At 39.6% G+C, this 18482-nt stretch overlaps 1 protein-coding gene across 2 annotated transcripts in view; it reads right to left on the bottom strand.

Annotated features, from left to right (window-relative positions):
* LHFPL3 (LHFPL tetraspan subfamily member 3) overlaps positions 1–18482 on the bottom strand; it is a gene marked incomplete at its 5' end in the record, with an annotated part of 241990 nt that overhangs the window by 72709 nt on the left and 150799 nt on the right. For both annotated transcript variants that reach the window (XM_083859844.1, XM_083859845.1), the window contains one exon: positions 1751–1987. In XM_083859844.1, the coding sequence (XP_083715970.1) occupies positions 1751–1987 (237 nt within the window). The remainder of the gene's footprint in view (positions 1–1750; positions 1988–18482) is intronic.

Genomic DNA, 18482 nt, shown 5'->3' on the forward strand with positions numbered 1-18482 from the left:
AGAGTGGGATAGATCCCTCTTTGTTGAGTTCTGGTTTGTTTTGAAGCCAATAGTGTGCTATCTTTCTGTGTTTGATTCAAGGAAATTGAGCTGCTGAATGATTTTTTCTGACATGCTGAGGACCAAATGTTCTGGCATGGGTTTGTGCCAACGATGTGAGGGGTGATGAGGCTCCAGAAGCTGTTTTTTGCTTGTAAGGTGCCAAAGCAGATGCATTTCTTTGATATAAGCAGTTATTGGGTACATGAGCTCTATATGGTATAGACAAATCAGGCATAGTGGTGATGCCAAAAGCACTTGTGGCATAGCTGTGAATGCCCTTCTGATAAGTATTTTGATTTTCAAATGCAGATGAATATTATCCTTACAGGAAAGGGTCCTGGGGATAGTACTTGAGGGAAAGGATCCTTTACCTGCAGGATAGAGGCACACATGCAATTGCAGACAACACACACTTTCCCTAACTCACAACACTAGTAGACTCCACCCAGTCTGGAATCATATGGGATATTCAATCTTCAAGTCCATTTATCTTTGGGCTGAGTGTGCTGACTGCAATCCAGCAAGCAGGGCCACTGTACTGGTGCTGTCAGGTATACAGATAATGGTCCTTCTGGAGCAGGACTGAGGCCAGCTATTTTCACACAACACAGGCTGCCAAACAGCAATCTAGTGGTGAAAAGCTCCTGATATCTTTGCTATTATTAGAAGCAGCCCGCAAAATTACAAAGGTGGCAGATGAGCTGAACACAGAATCCTGCTCTTGGGGACAGTCAGTGAGACTAGCAGGGGATCAATTTGAAACAGATAAAAGAAAGTACTTCTTTAGCAGCCAGTAGTGAGCTTCAGGAACTTGCAGCCATGCAGTGCTGGAGAAGCTGACAGTATCAGCAGGTTTAGAAGGGATTAGACAGATTCAGGGACAACAAGCCCATTAAAAAGATAAGGCAGGGACATGCCCTCTGTGGTATCTATCACATCAGATACTCAGCCAGGATGCCACAGGAGCACAAGGGGAAGGGGCTGCAGAAATAAGTCAGGGCTGTGCACACTTACTAAAAAACATCTCTCTTCCTGCATCTGTGTGACAAATTACTGGTCCAAGCCAGTTTCACGTACTTAATCTAGATATGAGTTTTATCCCCAAAGTACCGCCTGAGTATTCAGTTATTACAGCATCCTAGATTCCCATGAGCTGACTCATGAGCTCAAAGCAACACACTCAAGCAAGAACTAGGACTCTTCATTCCAGGCTCTGATCCTTTGTCCAATTCCTTGCTGTATGGCCAGTCCCATTGCACAGCTCATTGCCAGCCCCCAGCACTGTTCCTTACTGTGTGCTGTGCTAACACATATGCCACATTAGAGACATCCATATTACATTGCAAAATCCTAAAGGAACCAAGAGAACAAATCTGGGATACATAAAAAGATGGAGACAGTGAAAATTAAATGCTAATGAAATACTGTACAAGTGAGGAGCACAATAACATCCCATCTACAGGTCTAAAAGCTAAGGATAATTCATGCATAGCGCAGAAATTACAACAAATTTGAGCTTTCCTAGATTTTTGGAGGCTGAAGGGCAAAACTACCTCTGCCTCTTGCATTTATTCTTTCCCAGCTATGTAGGAAGTAAACCAAAATGCCAACTTTTAAGCATAAACCAAAATGATATTGAAACTGAATATTGTTTTTAAGCAATTGCCCTTGAGGCCACCCAACAATAGTGTTTCTAAAGCAGTCCTACCTTTGTTTTCCAACTTGAGCTCCTCTGCTAGCAAGCTGTCTTGTCTGTTTCCAAGTACAAAGGCCAGAAATGAGAGGATCAGGGCATCCAAGATTCCAATAATTGCCAGGATATACGCCCAGCGGACTGAACAAGCCCCCAGCGTGTACTTGTCTGTCTTTTCACCACACATCCGTTTTACCTCATCTGAATCCCAGCCATCAGGAAAAATCATACAACCCAGGACGAGACAGGCAGCTTGGAGAAAAAAGAAAAGGAGAACAATGGGATAATGAGACCAACTTTTCATTTTGATGCAAACCCACAAAGTTATCATTAAAGCAAGAAAGAGACTTTTTCATCCTGAACTCCAAAGCTAGGCTACTAAAAAACAAGTCACAGAATTACATGCTGTGATTAAGTATTTAATATAAAAACCTAAGATGCAATATCAATTGCACACATTGCTTAAAAAGCTGTTACATCCTGAATCCCTGGTCAGGTTTTGCATCAGTACAATCAGATTTTCCTTGCATGACCAATTTCTTCAATGAAATACAAAAGGACCACAGAAAACCAAAAGGGAAAATGGTTAATAACCTGGATATTCAAAGGTAACACTGGATTTTTCTCAAGTCATCAGGCAAACAACATTTTAAAAGAGAAGGAAAGAAATACCTATCATTTCTGGTAATCTGCCCTTTTATCCTAACCCATAAACACTGGACTTGGTCACTATCCAGTCAAAGACTGAGCTTGATACATTCCAAGTGTTGCCTCATAGAGGGCAATTCCACCCCAGAGCCTGCCTGGTCTGTCCTAAGCACTGTATAGCCCTTCATGATGACATTCTAGTCATGGGAGCTATCCCACCACATCTGTAACTGCAATGAGATCAAAGCCCTGTGACTGCACACAGATCTCCAGCTCCTCCTGTTTGTTCTCCATGCTGCAAGCATTGGTGTAGAAGCGCTCTATAGAAATACTTGATTGTGTCAATATCCCAGCAGGGGTGCAAAGGGATCCCCAGTCCTGTCCTGTAGTTATGTCTTTGGCTGCCTCTGCTCTGAGATGCTTCTCTTAAGCCTTCTTTTGTTACTGGGGTGGTTGCCATAGTTCTCTCCTTCCCACATCTGGTGTCTGTCAAACCTGGCTATGTCCCCATTACCCTTCAAATCCAGTTTAAAGCTCTCTCAATGAGCTCTGCTATCTCTTGATATAAAATTCTTTGGGACCAGTAAACCTTATTTGTTGCCAGTAGGCTTGGTGTTGTATAAACTGACCTATAGTCAAAAATCTCCAAATTTTTCTGGTAACACCTGTCTTGAAGCCAGGTAGAGTCACCTTCAGCAGGAAAGGATAGCATACAAAAATAAAGTAGGGTAAGAAAATTCTAAAAAGAATGATTATGTTGAATGGATTAATTCCTCAGTTTTTATTGCATTTAAGAGAGGCAGGAAATCCATATGCTTTCAGTAATTACATGTAGAGCCTTTTCTGACTTGCAAACAGGCACATTTCCCTCATTAGCCCTTCTATCTTACTATGGCTGATGAGATACAATGGATCCTAAACCTTTTTTTATAAGTCTTAATATTACATTGATGCAATATGCTCAAAATTACAGGCAAATATGCTAATTGAAAAGAATGTGTTGTGCGGCTTTCAGCCTTTTAAGTTTTGTTGAGTCAGACCTCTGGAAATGACAGTTTATACACCAAGTAGCTTGTGCAACCTACAGCTGCTGTCACTGTGGGATTGGTTTCTTGTCATGGTGACAGGTTTCTTGTCTCTTCTGGACAAGCATAGGCACTATCATTTTGCATACTTCTAGTATGTAGACGTATTTTTTGGTATAGAAATTTTGTGGTATAGAAATTTTATTTTGTGGTATAGAAATATTTGCATACTTCTATACCACAAAATAAAAACAGACTTACACTGGATCAGTATGATGAAATGCTGGAAGAGGGATGTGTAAAGAGAGATCAGGAATGGTAGTTTCCTTTTGACAGTTACGCAATTGCTATAGGCAATGTCTTGAAAGCATGTCTGCAGAAAACATCTGACATAGGGTAAAAGATGTACCCAAGGCATTTGATGAGTTCCTCCTGAACAGCTAATTTGTGTGAAAATAAACCAGCTTATAATAGTTTCAAGGACAATTAGGCTTAGAAACCTGGGTGATTAGATAATGACCAATCTACTCAGAACATGCAGGTTGGACAAATTGCAAATTACGTATTGCCTGCCTTAACTCATTTGCACAATTACATAACATCTTTCAAAGGCCTTAGAGTCAGTATAATAATTTATTTTCTCGAGCTGGTTACACACACTTCCAGAAAGTGGAGTTTCCCTCACACTTAAGAGTTTCCCTCATACTTGCAAGGAACTCCACTCAAATGATGCAGCAAATCTGCAAACTTTTTGTGTTCGTGAAAATATCCATATTTACCCATCTAACTGTTGACAAAGTTTTGTTTACTATACTATGTAACAGCAACTACCAAAACCAGTTTACTTTTATTAATCATCTTCAACATTTGAGAAAGCTTAATGCTCAGTTAATGATCAATAGATGTGGAATTTTTCTGCCAATTCTGCATGAATAATTAGCAAATACCAACATCTCTGTCAGTTTTTATTACACAGCAGATCAGACACAGTCTCAGTACTTCTTAAAAGTAATTTAACTTCGTTCTTTTGCACATAGGTAATTGAAAAAATGGACCCTTATCTCAGGAACTCAGTGTACAGCTTCCCAGCTGTGTTCCTCAGATTTCCAATTAATTAATCTTTCCTGAATTCTGTTCCTTCACTCTTTGATATACTTGCTTAAATTTCTGGAGTCATTCTGTTTGTTGCAGTTCGACTTCTCTGGGTAATAAGACACACATGTAAATGGTGTCTGCACTAGACAAGGAAAGGATTGCATAAAGACACAACAAAGAGGGGTTGTTATTATTATTTTCTCTTTTCCCCATACAGTTAAGATACTTTCTATTAGATGACTACTTAGTCAACATCTTGAGGTGCAGGAGTTATACCTTACCTGTAGAGGGTAACATAAGTAAGATTAGTCAACCTTGAGTCTTTATTTGTGGAGGGAATATTTTGCACTGGATGCCTTTAAGAATACAGATTTGCTCAATAATATAAACAGGTAATGATTCTTTTATCAGCTACAAGATTAAAAAGACAGATATGAAATCCACCTACATATCTACTTTGCATTGCTAGAAAATTTTACATTTAAATTCTGCTAAAGACTTTTCTCTAAAAGGACATCACTTTTATGTTTTATACAAATTTGTAAAATGGAAATAATTTTATTCAATTTCAGTGAAACTACTAAGAGATGATTTTATTACACTAACATGGGTCCCATATCTTTGTCTAACTTCCACTATCTGTAATGGCAATGTTACTGAAATGGAAATTTAACAAAAGCTGCTACTGTTTTACTACTAAGTAGTAATAGTGTTCTAATGAATTCAGAAAGTTTTGGATTTGAAAAGTTCACCGACTAAATGAAATCCTTTCAATCATCAGTTCCTACAGACTCTTTGATTCAGGTAAGAATAAATTTAAATCTATACTGGTTAAAAGCAGCCTTCTGTGTGTGATCTGGATATATCAGATCAGCACCACCTTCCTGACAGACAGCCCAGCCCAGGACCTCTGTAGCTAACCAAGGGCCTTCATGGTAAGCAGCAGGGGGAATTGATAAACGACCAGCTGCTGCCAGTGACACCATTCGGAACCATTTGGGTAACCATAAAACTTACAAGAATCATATCCACATTCTTTTCCCTTTGGATGCTTGAAAAAGATCCTAGCTGGATAATTATCATTGTAAGGGTGGCCCTGGGTTTCCTCCACTTCTTCCTCTCCTCTGGTGACAAGGTGACTCACTGTGCTGGAAGGGACTTTAAAGACCATCTAATTCATGCATCATGTTGCTCAGAGCTCCATCCAATCCAGCCTTAAACATTTCCAGGGATGATATCTTTTAGTTTTCTGGGCAACCTCTTCCAGTACCTCACCACTCAAACAGTTGCCTTCTCCAACATATTGGAGTCTGGTGAAGCTTTTCAAACTTTAAAAAATTTATTAATAAACAGTAGTTAAACATGCCTTATATATTTGCTTTTCTTCTTGAGCAGTTTTTTTTTCGTTTGAACAGCTAACAGGAACTGTCACATGGTTTTCCTCTAGGGCTGTGAGTGACAAGACAAATTATTCATACTAGGAGAGAGAGCCCAGGATTTTTACCTCGTGGGATGAAAGGATGCAGATACAACACTTTCAGAGATTGGAAACAGACACTGAATTGTTGCTGGCACTGACAGACTTGTGACTCTGACCAAGCTAATATTATCACAGCCTGTGCTCTGTGCATGAGCTCAAATGGTAATTAGCAAACAAGTAGCTCACAATCCTATGGTTGTGCCAAATACGGTGACAAATTAATATTATATCATTGCATGAAATGAGATTCTATTTATAAAAAAAGCTGACTGCTATGCAGGAAACCAGTGCTGAGAAATTCCCGCTGGCAGGACTCCTCTCTCATCTTCATTCTTTTCCTGACAACAGACCAAATTTGCTTGCGTGTAGAGTATGATGACGGCAAGTTTCCTGATAAAGGAGCAAAAAGAATTGAATGGGAATTGTGCTGACCATCTCTTTTCTTTCCATGCTCACACATGCAAGAGTCCTCAAACCTCTGTGGTTCCAAAGTGCAAAAGATTTTTTGTTTCCTTTTTTATCCCTCCATAAATGGTATTTACAGAAACAGTGACCAATTAAATCTCCAGTAAACCGAACAGAGTTTTTACCAGCCATGTTGGTGATTAGGATTAGTCCTTCAGGAGCTTTTAGCTGGGAAGGAAGGAAATGCTGAGTGGGGGTGGCTGAAGACACAGGGTCAAACACAATCCTGAGTGAAGACAGAGGCTACACACCCATCCACTGAGATTGTCTAAGTGATGTGGACTGCAGTTCTGAGTGGGACAATAATCCTCTGTGTTTGTGTTTATGTCATGGCTTGGAGGAAATGTGTAATTTTTAAGCAAATGCCATTATTCTCTCCATTTACTGATTCCATCCACAGAAATAGTTCTGCTGTATGCAATCAGGGTATTTCTGGAGGAGCCTACAAGTTAATTTCCAAAAGTTCTTTAACACTGAGTGGGGACCTTAAAATTCTGGCTCAATCTGTGGGGTTCATCACCAAAAAAACCTAAGAGAAAGCTCTTGAACTATGAAAAGCCTCCACAATACCTGGAATAGTTCTTGTGCAATGCAAAAAGGCAAATGTCATGTATGATCTCTTACTTTATCCTGTGTTTGAAGGCTGCCAGATACGATGTCCACTTTCCAAAAGGCTCCTCAGAGAGGTGCCAGCTGGCTCCCCAGGGAGATGACACAGCCTGTTAATTTGTGCAGAAGCAGATTGAAAATTCCTCATGGTGCTCATAGATGGCTGCTAACCAAATGACTGCTGTTGAGTACAAGGCAGTCAGTGAGAAAAGTATAGTGAAATTTAAGATTCAAGGGCAGTGTTCTTAGAGAGCTGGAGTGATAAAATCCTACCTTGGACTTTGGTGACCTGAGCTTCCATGTGGGATGAGGGAGGTGCTCTGTGGAATTGCTCCAGGACATTGATGTGATGCTCCCAGCAACCTCCTTCCCAAAAGTGAATGGGAAAATGTTTGTGGGTTAATCTTCCTTCAAAAAACTTCAAGCAATATGTATAATGGGGGCATTGGGTCCAGGAAAAAGAGCTATTTCTGATTTGAAGCAAAACCCTAAGGCCCCATGTGATGAGGATGCAAGAGGCTTCAGCAGTAACTACTTTAATCTACTTATTCTCTTATTTCACGTCATCTTACTTGGTAATATAGACAAGCCTGAATCTCCCCACAGCTTTAAGAATATTTATAGACAGTGCTAAGGGGGAGAAAAAGTAGATGAATCTCCCACTGCATTCCTGTGATAATATTAAAGACATGATGCAATTATGGCCATTTGACTTATTAGGGCTTGGACTTTCTCATAAGAAATCTGATAAGATAATACATATATAAATATATATGTATATTTCACATGCCGATTTTAAGAAAAGAGAAAAAGAAGACCAAGAATTCGGTGAATGGACAGTAAAGATAAAGAAAATAATGTTTTAGAAAGTGGTAGTGAAGTAGGTGTTATTGTCAGGGGGAGAAGACTGGCTGAGTAGAGAGGTAGCAGATATTTTGATGCTTCTTAGTTATGCTTAGGCTGCAAAATGAAATAATTTGATCAGCTGTTGCAAGATGTGAAGCTGGATATAACAGAAATAGGACTGACAGCTATATCCAAAGATGAGCACTATAGAACATGAATTGTTCAGAAAGATGGAAACAATTGAGAAAGTGAAGTAATATTATATGAAGGAATGTGTTAAACTGTAAATAAGTAGAAAAGAATAGCAACAGTAGTGCAATCTACTTCAGTTAAATCAACTGTAAGAGAAATTTCACTCCACTAAGGGAACCTGTTATAGACCTCATGTGTTGGATTCATGTTTGGATAGAGAATTCTTTGATTTGGTAGAAAGAGAAATTCTATGTGGGGTTGTATCATCTTGGGAGCATTTAACTTCCAAGTTTTGATCATTAGCCACGATAATTAAACTTTGAGATTAATGTAGTTCTATGAATAATTTAGTTAGTACAACAACTATATTAGCTGGAGAATAAAGATAATGTAAGAACATCATAGATTTTTATAAGTGTGTGGCAGGTGATTAACAAGGTGGGTCCCAATAATTCCTTGTGAAAGAACACAACTTCTGGTGTTCCAGCCATGGTTATTTGCAATAGGTATTTATTGTGCCTTGTCATGAAAAAAAAATGGAATCTAGGGATAATTAAAGGATGCAGGCCTAATCACTATGTGGGCAAAAAATCCTTAGAAATGTCATGACAACAAATTGCTAATAGCTGTAGCCGAGGTAGATGACTAACTGATGAAGAGTGGGTAAACTGAAATCATGTACAACAAGGGATAAAAATACTTTACCATGAGTCAGGTATGGGAGGTGATACAGCTGGAAACCCACAGGGAGATGAATGTCAGAAGTTACGCTGACACTGTATCACCTCCTGTGGTGTCCAAAGGCCCTGGGTCTAATGATTTTTTTCTTCTCATTTTCTCTTTAAAGTATCTAAAATAACATGAGAACGGTGTCACAACCCACTAGAGTTTTCTATAATGGTGTCTTTTTAGCACAGGATGTGTGTTAGGTCTGTGTGTCAGCTGGGGCCCATGCCCAGGGATCCCAGGATAACAAAGGGAAATAAATGCCTGTGCTGGGGCCCTGGCTGTCAGTTCTCATGCAGACAGGTTCTCTGATGCTGTGGCCATATCCAAAACACTTTTCTCACATGCTAGACTTACCATTGGAAGTGTTTATTTCAAATGCCGTCACAGAGGAGTATTACATCTTTCTAATTTAATGTTAACTTCTCTTTGTAAAACTTGCCAAAACATATCATGGCATACTGACATGCACTATATCTAATTAATTAGCAAATTCAACACAAGTACTGTGTAGGCAACAGCAGACTGGAGAATAGGTGTTAATATGAATGGCATAGGTTAGACATTTCTTGAGATATACACAGCTGACATTCCACCACATTTGATCCTATTGATCAAATAGTGGAGATATTTTAAACACAGTTTTGGTAAAGAAAAGGAAGAGCTGAAAATAACCTTACTTTCAATGACCATGAGTCAATTCAATTTAAATAAAATGAGAATATGAATAAAAATATTTCTGAACCTGGGTTTTAATGCATATTTTAGATGGACGAACTTTTTAAAAGGCTGAAGAAACTGCTAACAAGTTAACTAGACTGAAGAAGTTCATACTAATTGTAGGGCAAGCCTTCAAATTTTTTTGGACAAAGATGTAAATTTTCTGAAGTATCTTGACGAGATAAATTAAATTCCAGGAATACTTTCAGCTCTGTATCAATGACTAACAAACTATGTTTCATTCTGCCCTCATTATCTATCTTCCCAAAGAACCCCTGGGGAAAAAAAAAAGATGCCAGCAGAGACCTTAGAAATTCCAGGAAAAGAAACTTATTAGCAAAGAAAGATAGATTTTGAAGGCTAGGCAATGCAAGTGGAAAAGATAGCTTCCCAGAAGTCAGGCTGTGCTAACTTTAAGACAGATTGAAACAAAGAGCCCAATAATCTTCAGTGAGGTTGAGAAAGAAAGAAGAAATGCAGATATGGAGTTGAGCTGGGATTAGAGCCTTGTTCTTTGCCTCATTTTTCAATGAAGAGGATGATAGAGAAGAGGAGGATGGTGCCATGACTGCTGGCCATGAACATTTGGAAATGGAAACTCCTCCCTCCAAGTCCACAGCGTTGAAAACAATCATAATAGGCTCAAACTGGAGGACTGCACCTTCCAACCCCAAACACTGAAACAACCAAGACTTTAAACTGCAAAGATGTTAGGAAGGGTTTTTTAAATCAAATTTATTATTGAGACAGTGGTGAAGAGCATATGCATTACCTAAATTTTAGGGAAAAAAGAGACAAAATTGAGAACTGAAAAATAATTGGAACAACCAGTCATCATTCAATTTTATCTTGGTTCTTTAAATAATTATTGAAGGAAAGGATAACTAAAGACATGGAAATAAATACAAAGTAACACACTTTTCTGAAAGAATTTGATCTCCTCTGTATGTTTCTCATACAGAAACACTAACTGAAAAATGCAGAGGTTAACATGAGAATTTAAGGTGCTCATGCATTTTGTTCATGGAGAGCTGTCATTTTTTGCTTGAAAAAGAAGCCCCCAGCTGTTCTAAGGATACATTGGGCAACTCAGGGGTCAGCCTGGGTGTCAATCTTTTAGTGTTTTCATTAGCAGCCTTGGCAAGAGTAGAGCTTTGGTAGTGAAATCCACTGATTGGAGGCACTACCAATGCTGAAGACTATTGGGACAAACGAGGGAGAAAACATATATGTTGGTCATCCCTTGGAGATCATGAGACACCAAGCAAGTGAACTAAAGGAAAAGAGTTTTAGCAGCATTAGGGAGAGTTTTTTTTTAAGCATAATGTAAGCACTAGACTCATCTGGTGCTGGTGGTTTCTAAGGTTTAGAAGAGTGATGTTTGCAATGACCTGTTAATCAGAGCAAGCTTATTTTAGGATGCAAAGAGGTATTTTAGGAAGGATATTGCACGAAGATGTAACTGCTCATGATAAGGGGACTAGATATGAGGATTTAGTAGTTCTTTTCCTGGCCTATGTTCTTACCAGGAGGCTGAGAGATAAATATCTTTGAAATTAATAAAGAATGAAACCTAGGGGGAAGAGCAGCCAAAGAATTAGGAGCTTGATGGAACTACAAAGCAAAAGTAATATTCTTTAAATAAAACTGAAATTAAAATCTAACCAAATAAATGGAAGTAAAAAACAAAGAGCAGCTCATTGCTGGGCTCTCTCACTATGGTCTGTATATAAATTTATCATTCCCTTCCATTATTAGAGGTTTTAAAATGGGATAGCAAAAAAAGGGAGAGGCATAAAGTGATCTTCTTTTCCTGTCAGTCCTCATCCAAGCTGACCTGACTTCCCTGACAAACACCATACCGCAGCCTGGTTTTAGACTTGGGCAGTGCATATCTCCAACTTTTATCTGAAATTACTGCAAATGCAAGTAAATCTAAACATGCTGGCAAGAGAGGACATCTGGGACTGCATCAGCCACCTTTTTTGGGCTAAAAATGGTAAAATTCTGCAGGCTATAGAGGTAGAAACAGAATGAAGAAGCAAAATATATTAATCCACAAAAAAATTCCTACATCTAAGCCTACAGTGGTGTCCATAATAAATAACAGGTTTAGTCTTTTGTTTCTAAAAACGAACAACTTCACAGCCAGTAAGCACTCATTTGCACAAAAGGAGGTGAAAACCTTTAAAAAGCCATGGTAGTGTTGCCTACAAAGCAGATCTGCATGCCTTACAGAAAACTGAAGAATTTTATGATTACTCTGTATAAACATAAGGGAATGGGTCCCAAAGAGGGGGAAGAGCTATTTAACTGAAAGGGCAGTCTTGGCATCTGAACAAAGGCATATAAACCATCCAGGAATACATTTAGGCTGTAAAGAAGAAGGCAGTTTTGAATTGTCAGGGGATAGGTTCTGGCACAAACTCAGTAGCTGTGGCCATGCCAAAAAAGTTTGAAGTTGTCCAAGTGTATGCTGTAAATAGTTATTAAAGATAGAGTTTGATCAGTGTATTAAAAATTTATTAGGATGTGTTTCTCTGTGAGGCTAAATTTGACTATTCAGGGCCTTTAAAGTAACTGCAAGAGCTCAGAGGTTTTGCATCAGGCATCTTCAGAAACCCACGATCATCTCTTTTCTCAGCATATGAGCTTTGCAATAGCTGTAGAGCTGGACACACAGACAGTGCAAACAGCACTCAACTGAGCCCTGGGGCAGGAGCAGCACTGAAGTCAAGCTCCAGGCTTGAGCATTATGGGCATTTTGAGGAAAAGCTTCAGATTTATTTCCCTTTCACCATAAATTTAGCAAATCTCTCTACATGGCTAAACCCTGCCCTGTACTGTAGACAGCAAAGGCCCTTGCTGACTTCTCTCCTACAGTTACATTCTGTGAAACCAGTTCAGCCTGCCCTGCATAACTGTGGAGTTAACCAGCAAGGCTTCCTGACACTGTACCCAGCTCCCTGCACACCCCTGCCACCTTGGACTGTAGGGGGTTGTTTGCATCTCACCTGGTCTGTGCCACCTGCCACTAACAACAGTAGTTTATTAGTACTGTGTTAAGGAATCAGCCCCCACAGACTCCTGCTCCAGAGAAACATCTGCCATGACACCCTGGTTGTGTTCACAGTTTCGTTTACATGACCACTTGAGGGTGTTGACAGCCATAATTAGGAATTGTTGGAAAGTGGGGTAACTCACCCATCCAGTACATGAAATTGCGCAGGTCAGCACTCAACAGCTGAGACAGAGACTTCAGAACTGCCACCAAGAATTCAACCCATTGTTATCTGACCTCCACTTTGTCATCATGCCATGAAAGGAACACGAACAGTAAAACCACTCGCAAGAAGGAATGGAATAAATTATGCTGGGGGTGGGGAATGTAGTTTTCTTAAAGATTCATAGCCTCTTCTCCCTCTGTATGGCTGCCCTCGGGGTGCTGGTGCAGAATGCTGACTCAGCACAGGGTGGCAGGTGGGGAACAGTGAAACACCTGCAGCACAAACAGCTGCCAGGCAGATGCCTGTGTCTGCTCTTGGTCACTGTCCAGCAGAAGAAATCCCTCCTGCAGAAGCTGATGGAAATATTCAAGAAATTGCTTGGCAGTGGCTGAGATCAAATCGGTGAGATTTCTCCTCTGTAAGCCCAGGTGCAGGTTCATGGCCTCTGTGACATTCTCTGCCAAAGCATAACTGTGATTCCCAGAATATGATGCATCATGACCGAAAATATGATTTAATGTTGAAATAAGAAGTGTTTTAAGATTAACAATTTATAGGCATTCAACCCCTGTTTCTGGGCACGACAGTCACACCCTGTACTCTCACTTGGAACTTTGTGTTCCCCATGTACTTTAGTGGAGAATGTGACTTTTGAGAAGGAGTGACTGAAGTCAAGTAGAGAGATTATAAGATGGACAAATAAATGTTCTGTCATGAGCAAGACAAAAAGAAGCAATTGTAAGCCTGGGGGGTGAAAGGGGAAGGCTCTTGCTTCTCTTGTCTTTTGCAAAGCATTAATGTTCTGCTAAAAATGCCCTACAGCTGAGCCAATGCCATGCTTTCCTTGACATGCAGGAATTGCACTTGCCTTTCTTGAGACAGTGGGCAGAAGACTATTGAGACAAATGATCCAATTATTAAATTTGGTCAGGATTCACCAGTTTCCCCCAGCTGGGAAACCTTCCATGTACTCTGCCAGAATGCTCCAGCTAGTTCTGTATGGGAAGATCTACCTCGAGACTGGTTTCATTTTTTTTTTTTTTTTTAAATGAGCAGCCTTCCCAAAGCTAGAGTCCACTCAGCTCCCCATCTGCTCTGAATGAGGAGACCCATACTTGGACCTCAGTGGTTTGTGAGGTAGGAAGAAAGTGGGTGAGGGTTTGAAGCACCCTTATACTGCAGGCAAGGGGGAGTGGGCAACGCAAAGCTAAAGGCCTCCTGAGGGGATGACTGGAATAGGAGGAGGAGACACTGAAAGGCAGTAATATGGGGGAGTCTCCCCTGAACAAAAAGGTGGAAGTGGAAGGAGGCCAGTTTGATATCGAGTTGGAATGCTAAGATTAACTAAAATCATTACAATCACTTAAATCTGATTTCCCAAGAAATGCTAGATGATATTGCAAATGGGCCGGCAGAGAGGCAAGACAAGTTCTGAAGAGATGATAAAGGCATTGACTTTTGTATAATTTCTTTCAATGCCCCTGAGGCACCTGCATACATCTTTATGCCTGCACAGCTTGTCATGTGCTATTCTTCACTTATCTCTGCTATAGCTCTTCCTGATCCCTTAGCAGCTTTCCTTGGAAGAAAAGAGAAATGGACAAAAGGCCCTGAGACCACTCAGCTGCATTTCCTCTTTATTCAAGTTGACATTTGGCAGCAAGGCTTTGCTGCCTTTCAGAAGCCAATGTCCTATAGAACCTAATTGTAGCAGAGGTATCAGGGGCTTTGCCTCTCCCACTGAGCATCTGAGCCCTGCATGGTGGGAGAGCCTTGGGGACTGAGACTGGTAATACTGGAGATGTTTTTGTCTTTTGCCTTTTTCTTCATAGAGGGAGATCTACTCTTACCTAGGGCCAAGCCTATGAGATTGCTGAACCTTCTAAACACATTGCTTTTGACATAGCAGACTTGATAAATTTTGAGATACTTGAAGAAACATGGAAGAATTCTACATGTTTTTCTAATATATCTTATTATAATATCTCTTTATTGGCAAACATATCTCATATTTGCTATCAAGTTGGTCTGATCAGTAACATGTCCAGCTTTGTTCAGTACTACCACAGCAGCCCTTTCCTTGGTGCTTTGGTAATCCTGATACTCCTATTAGTTCCTAACTGGAAGGGTTAACTTTGGAATTTCACTTCTACAGAAGTATATTTCTGTGCCTGTAATTTTTGATTCTTGTCGATTAACTCCAAGATTTGCACTATACAGCAAAGTATACCAGTATAGTATTCAGCAAACCCTTGTGTGTATGCACATGCAAATTCAGGTCCTGACTATGTTTATGATATCCACATATAATACATTTTTGAACATTTTAGAAGTCCAGGACATTTGGTATTCTAGTGCTGCAATGCCTCTGAGGTGAAGTAATTCCTAGTACTTCCAACACAGCAAACAACAGCGCTGACTTCCAGCACTGATGCCCAGAAGTCGCAGAAAGTAGATCTCCCTCCACTTAAAACTTCTGGCACATGCCTATTAATATATCACTGCTGGTGATTTCTGCCTTAGAAATTATGATGTATGGTCAGACATTTAAAGGACTGGAACAATATAAGGCAAAGCAGCAGTGCAAGGCAAAGGGAAAAACCTGACAAGGTCACAAAACCCACTGAGACTGACATGGGCTGCCAGAAAAGCAGAGTGGGTACTTGCAAAGTGGTGTATGAAGCTTGAGGGCTGGCTAGGTGACCTGTGGAACCCCTCAAGAGCATGCTGCCCACTGGCTTATTTAGAAGAATGAACCAGGAGATGTGTTGTTTCAAAAGGGAGTAAGAGGATTTTAACCCAACTGGATCCAGAGATAGAGCCAGAGGAAAGAAGAGTTTAACTGGGATTGAAATATCTCTGTCTTCTTTCAAAAATGTTCGTAGGTCCTAGAGCTCCATGTCTTTTTTCTATAAATAAATAATGGCTGAAAATGTGTCTAATAATTTTTTTTTCCTGAAGCAACTGCTTTAGTTTCACTCTGGTGGGCATTAGAAAGAAATTCCACGAGATACTCATAATGTTCCTCAGTGCATCAGGCAGCAAGTGCTTCTATCACTACACTGCAAGCAATTGAAAGACAGCATAAAAGGTATTAGAGCATTTCAATAAATGCACAGAAAATATAGCATCTGCCTTGTAAAGAATCCAGTATCTTGTAATTCAAATTACTTGGTTTTTGAAAATAAATATGTACATGAGACATAAGCTTCAAAAACTCATCCCATCAGAATCACTAGTGGCTTCAGTAATTTAGCAATCTTTAATGAATCATTCCTACCTCTCCTACCTCTATTACCCATGACACCCATGAATTAATTTCTCAGTCTCACTGGTCTATTTGCATTGGAAAGTGGTATTAAAAAGTGACGAGGTTGAAAGCTTTTGACCTATCCCAAACAAATGTACTGGGATTATACCAAATTTACTTCAGAGTTCATGAAAATTTCTATGACAATCTTTAGTTTGGGGAGGTACATTCTTAAATCTCTTGACAAACACCCTTATCATGATGATGAAGACATGAGCATATCAAAAACAGGTTCTCTAATTCTCTCCAAAAGTCCAAGTTCAAAGTATGAGGGAAATGAGAAGATGGAGTGCTTAGACCAGCTGAAGCACAGCGACTCCAGAAATACAAAGGGAAGTGCACAAGATGTCATGCAACTCCAGAGGCATCAAATACAGAGACTGTAAAATCAAACTTCCTTACAACCTGTACAGCAACAGTCATTCTGTATGGACTCTGTATATTTGGTATTAAAGACAAAATACCACATCACAATTTGCATCTCATTAAGCCCAAGAGAAACATAAAAATCACTGAGACAACCTGCAATTTGTGCAGAACCCAGTGAAGATGGGACTCTACAGCTTTGCAATAACCTGAGACCAGAGAAATGGACATCTAGTAGTGTCAAGTAACCTCAGCTGTTGGTATACTCTATATATTCTGCTGGTATATCCTATATATTTAAACTGATAAATAAAACACATAAGAGCTACCTCATTGACTGGAGAGGCTAGGCTGACCTTGCCCAGTGGTAAACTGGACAATAAGAACAAATAACTTTTATTTGGATTCATTGCTAGACTAATTTTTGTTTAGCAAGAAAGTGCTATGTTGAATTGTACTAATAGGGTGACCATGGGTAGTAAGGTGCTGCTATAAATTTGGTGGAAGGAATTTGAGAGTTCAATAATGATGTTTTTATGTGTTAACTTCTGTGTTCCCAAAGCTGAATGTATGAATTACTGAAAAGGCACAGTTAAGGACTGGTTCTTTGGAGCTTTGTCTTGTGTGCCTGTGGGACTCCTGTGATGTCCCTGTACCAGCTTGGGGGTATCTTGCTTCTGCCAAGGAGGGCTATGATAAGCAGGGCAAATAACTATTTATAGTTAACTCCTTATCTCACCAATTCAAATAAAAAAGTCTTTCTGCTTAAGCAAACCATTATTTCTGTAATAAAATCCTTGTGGCCAGTCAGGAACAAACCTCAGAAAAGTAGTTATTCCAATTTACTATAACCAACTTGATTTGACAGTGAGCAAACTTTCTGTCTGATTTTGTGCAAAGCCATACTTGGAGCCTTGTGCAGAAAGGCACAATAATATCTTCACCTACTTGGATTTCAGCTTCTCTCAATATAGATATGTGGCCCTGACATCCTTTGCCAGCCAGGGCTTCCAGGGCTATAATGCCTTCCCTCTCACCAGGTCAAAGTACCTCTCATTTTTGGTACTATTGAGTGAAACATTGCATCTGAAACTTTTTTTGCCAATAAAGAGTGAAGCAGGTCAGTGCAAACATTTCAAATATTCAGGTTGATCAGTGTGAACTCTACAGACTGAATACAACCCAAAAGCATTTCTGAGAAAAACCGTAAGTGCTCTGTTTCTATTGAGAATCTTTCAAAAATAAAGTGCATTTTCATCAGAGGTAGAAAAGATGTTATTTGAGGTTTATTGACAATTGATTTTTCTTGTCAAGTTTGCTACCATTCTTTTTTATCAAATTCCTGTTTCCTTTTAAAATTATTCTCACCACTTTTCCTTATCTTGCTGACCTTTCCTAGTCACTTGGTTATCTATAAAATATTTTGTAATTTTGTAATATAGCCCACATTTTCTTGTTCTGTGTGTGTTGGCTGATGCAAGATCTGACTACTTTTTTTTCATATTGACAGAAGATATGATAATTTTTCCTGTGTTTTCCCTTCACTCCTGTGTCTTATCCATCGGCATCTTTTTCATCCTCTTTGTTTTATTGATTACAGCTTTCTTCACCATGTTCTCTCATGCCTTTGGTGTCTTCTTAATCTTGATTAGGAAACTAACTAGATTAAGGTTATCACTGCTCAGACAGTTATCACGTCACCTACCATCTGGTGCTCAGGATATTTGTCCTCTCTGCCAATCCTCTTTCCACACAGCACACAATGGATGGGGTTTATACATCGTCTGCAACACGATTATATTCAAGGTTCAACATCTACCTATATATTTGTCTGAAATAGAGAAGCAAAAAACCCCTTTTTTCTTAGAGATGGGTGTCAGTATTACATATTTTTGGGTATCTGTGTCTTATCTGTGGTGGTGAAAACACCCAAGCAGCCTGTAGTGTGAACAAATGCCTGCTGAAGACTCAGTTAACCTGTGTCTCATGGATGAACCCCAGTTAAAACTGCAATTCAAACTCAGCCAGTCAGGATCCT

Source organism: Zosterops lateralis (genome assembly GCF_965231275.1).
Source record: "Zosterops lateralis genome assembly, chromosome: 4".
Taxonomy (NCBI): domain Eukaryota; kingdom Metazoa; phylum Chordata; class Aves; order Passeriformes; family Zosteropidae; genus Zosterops; species Zosterops lateralis.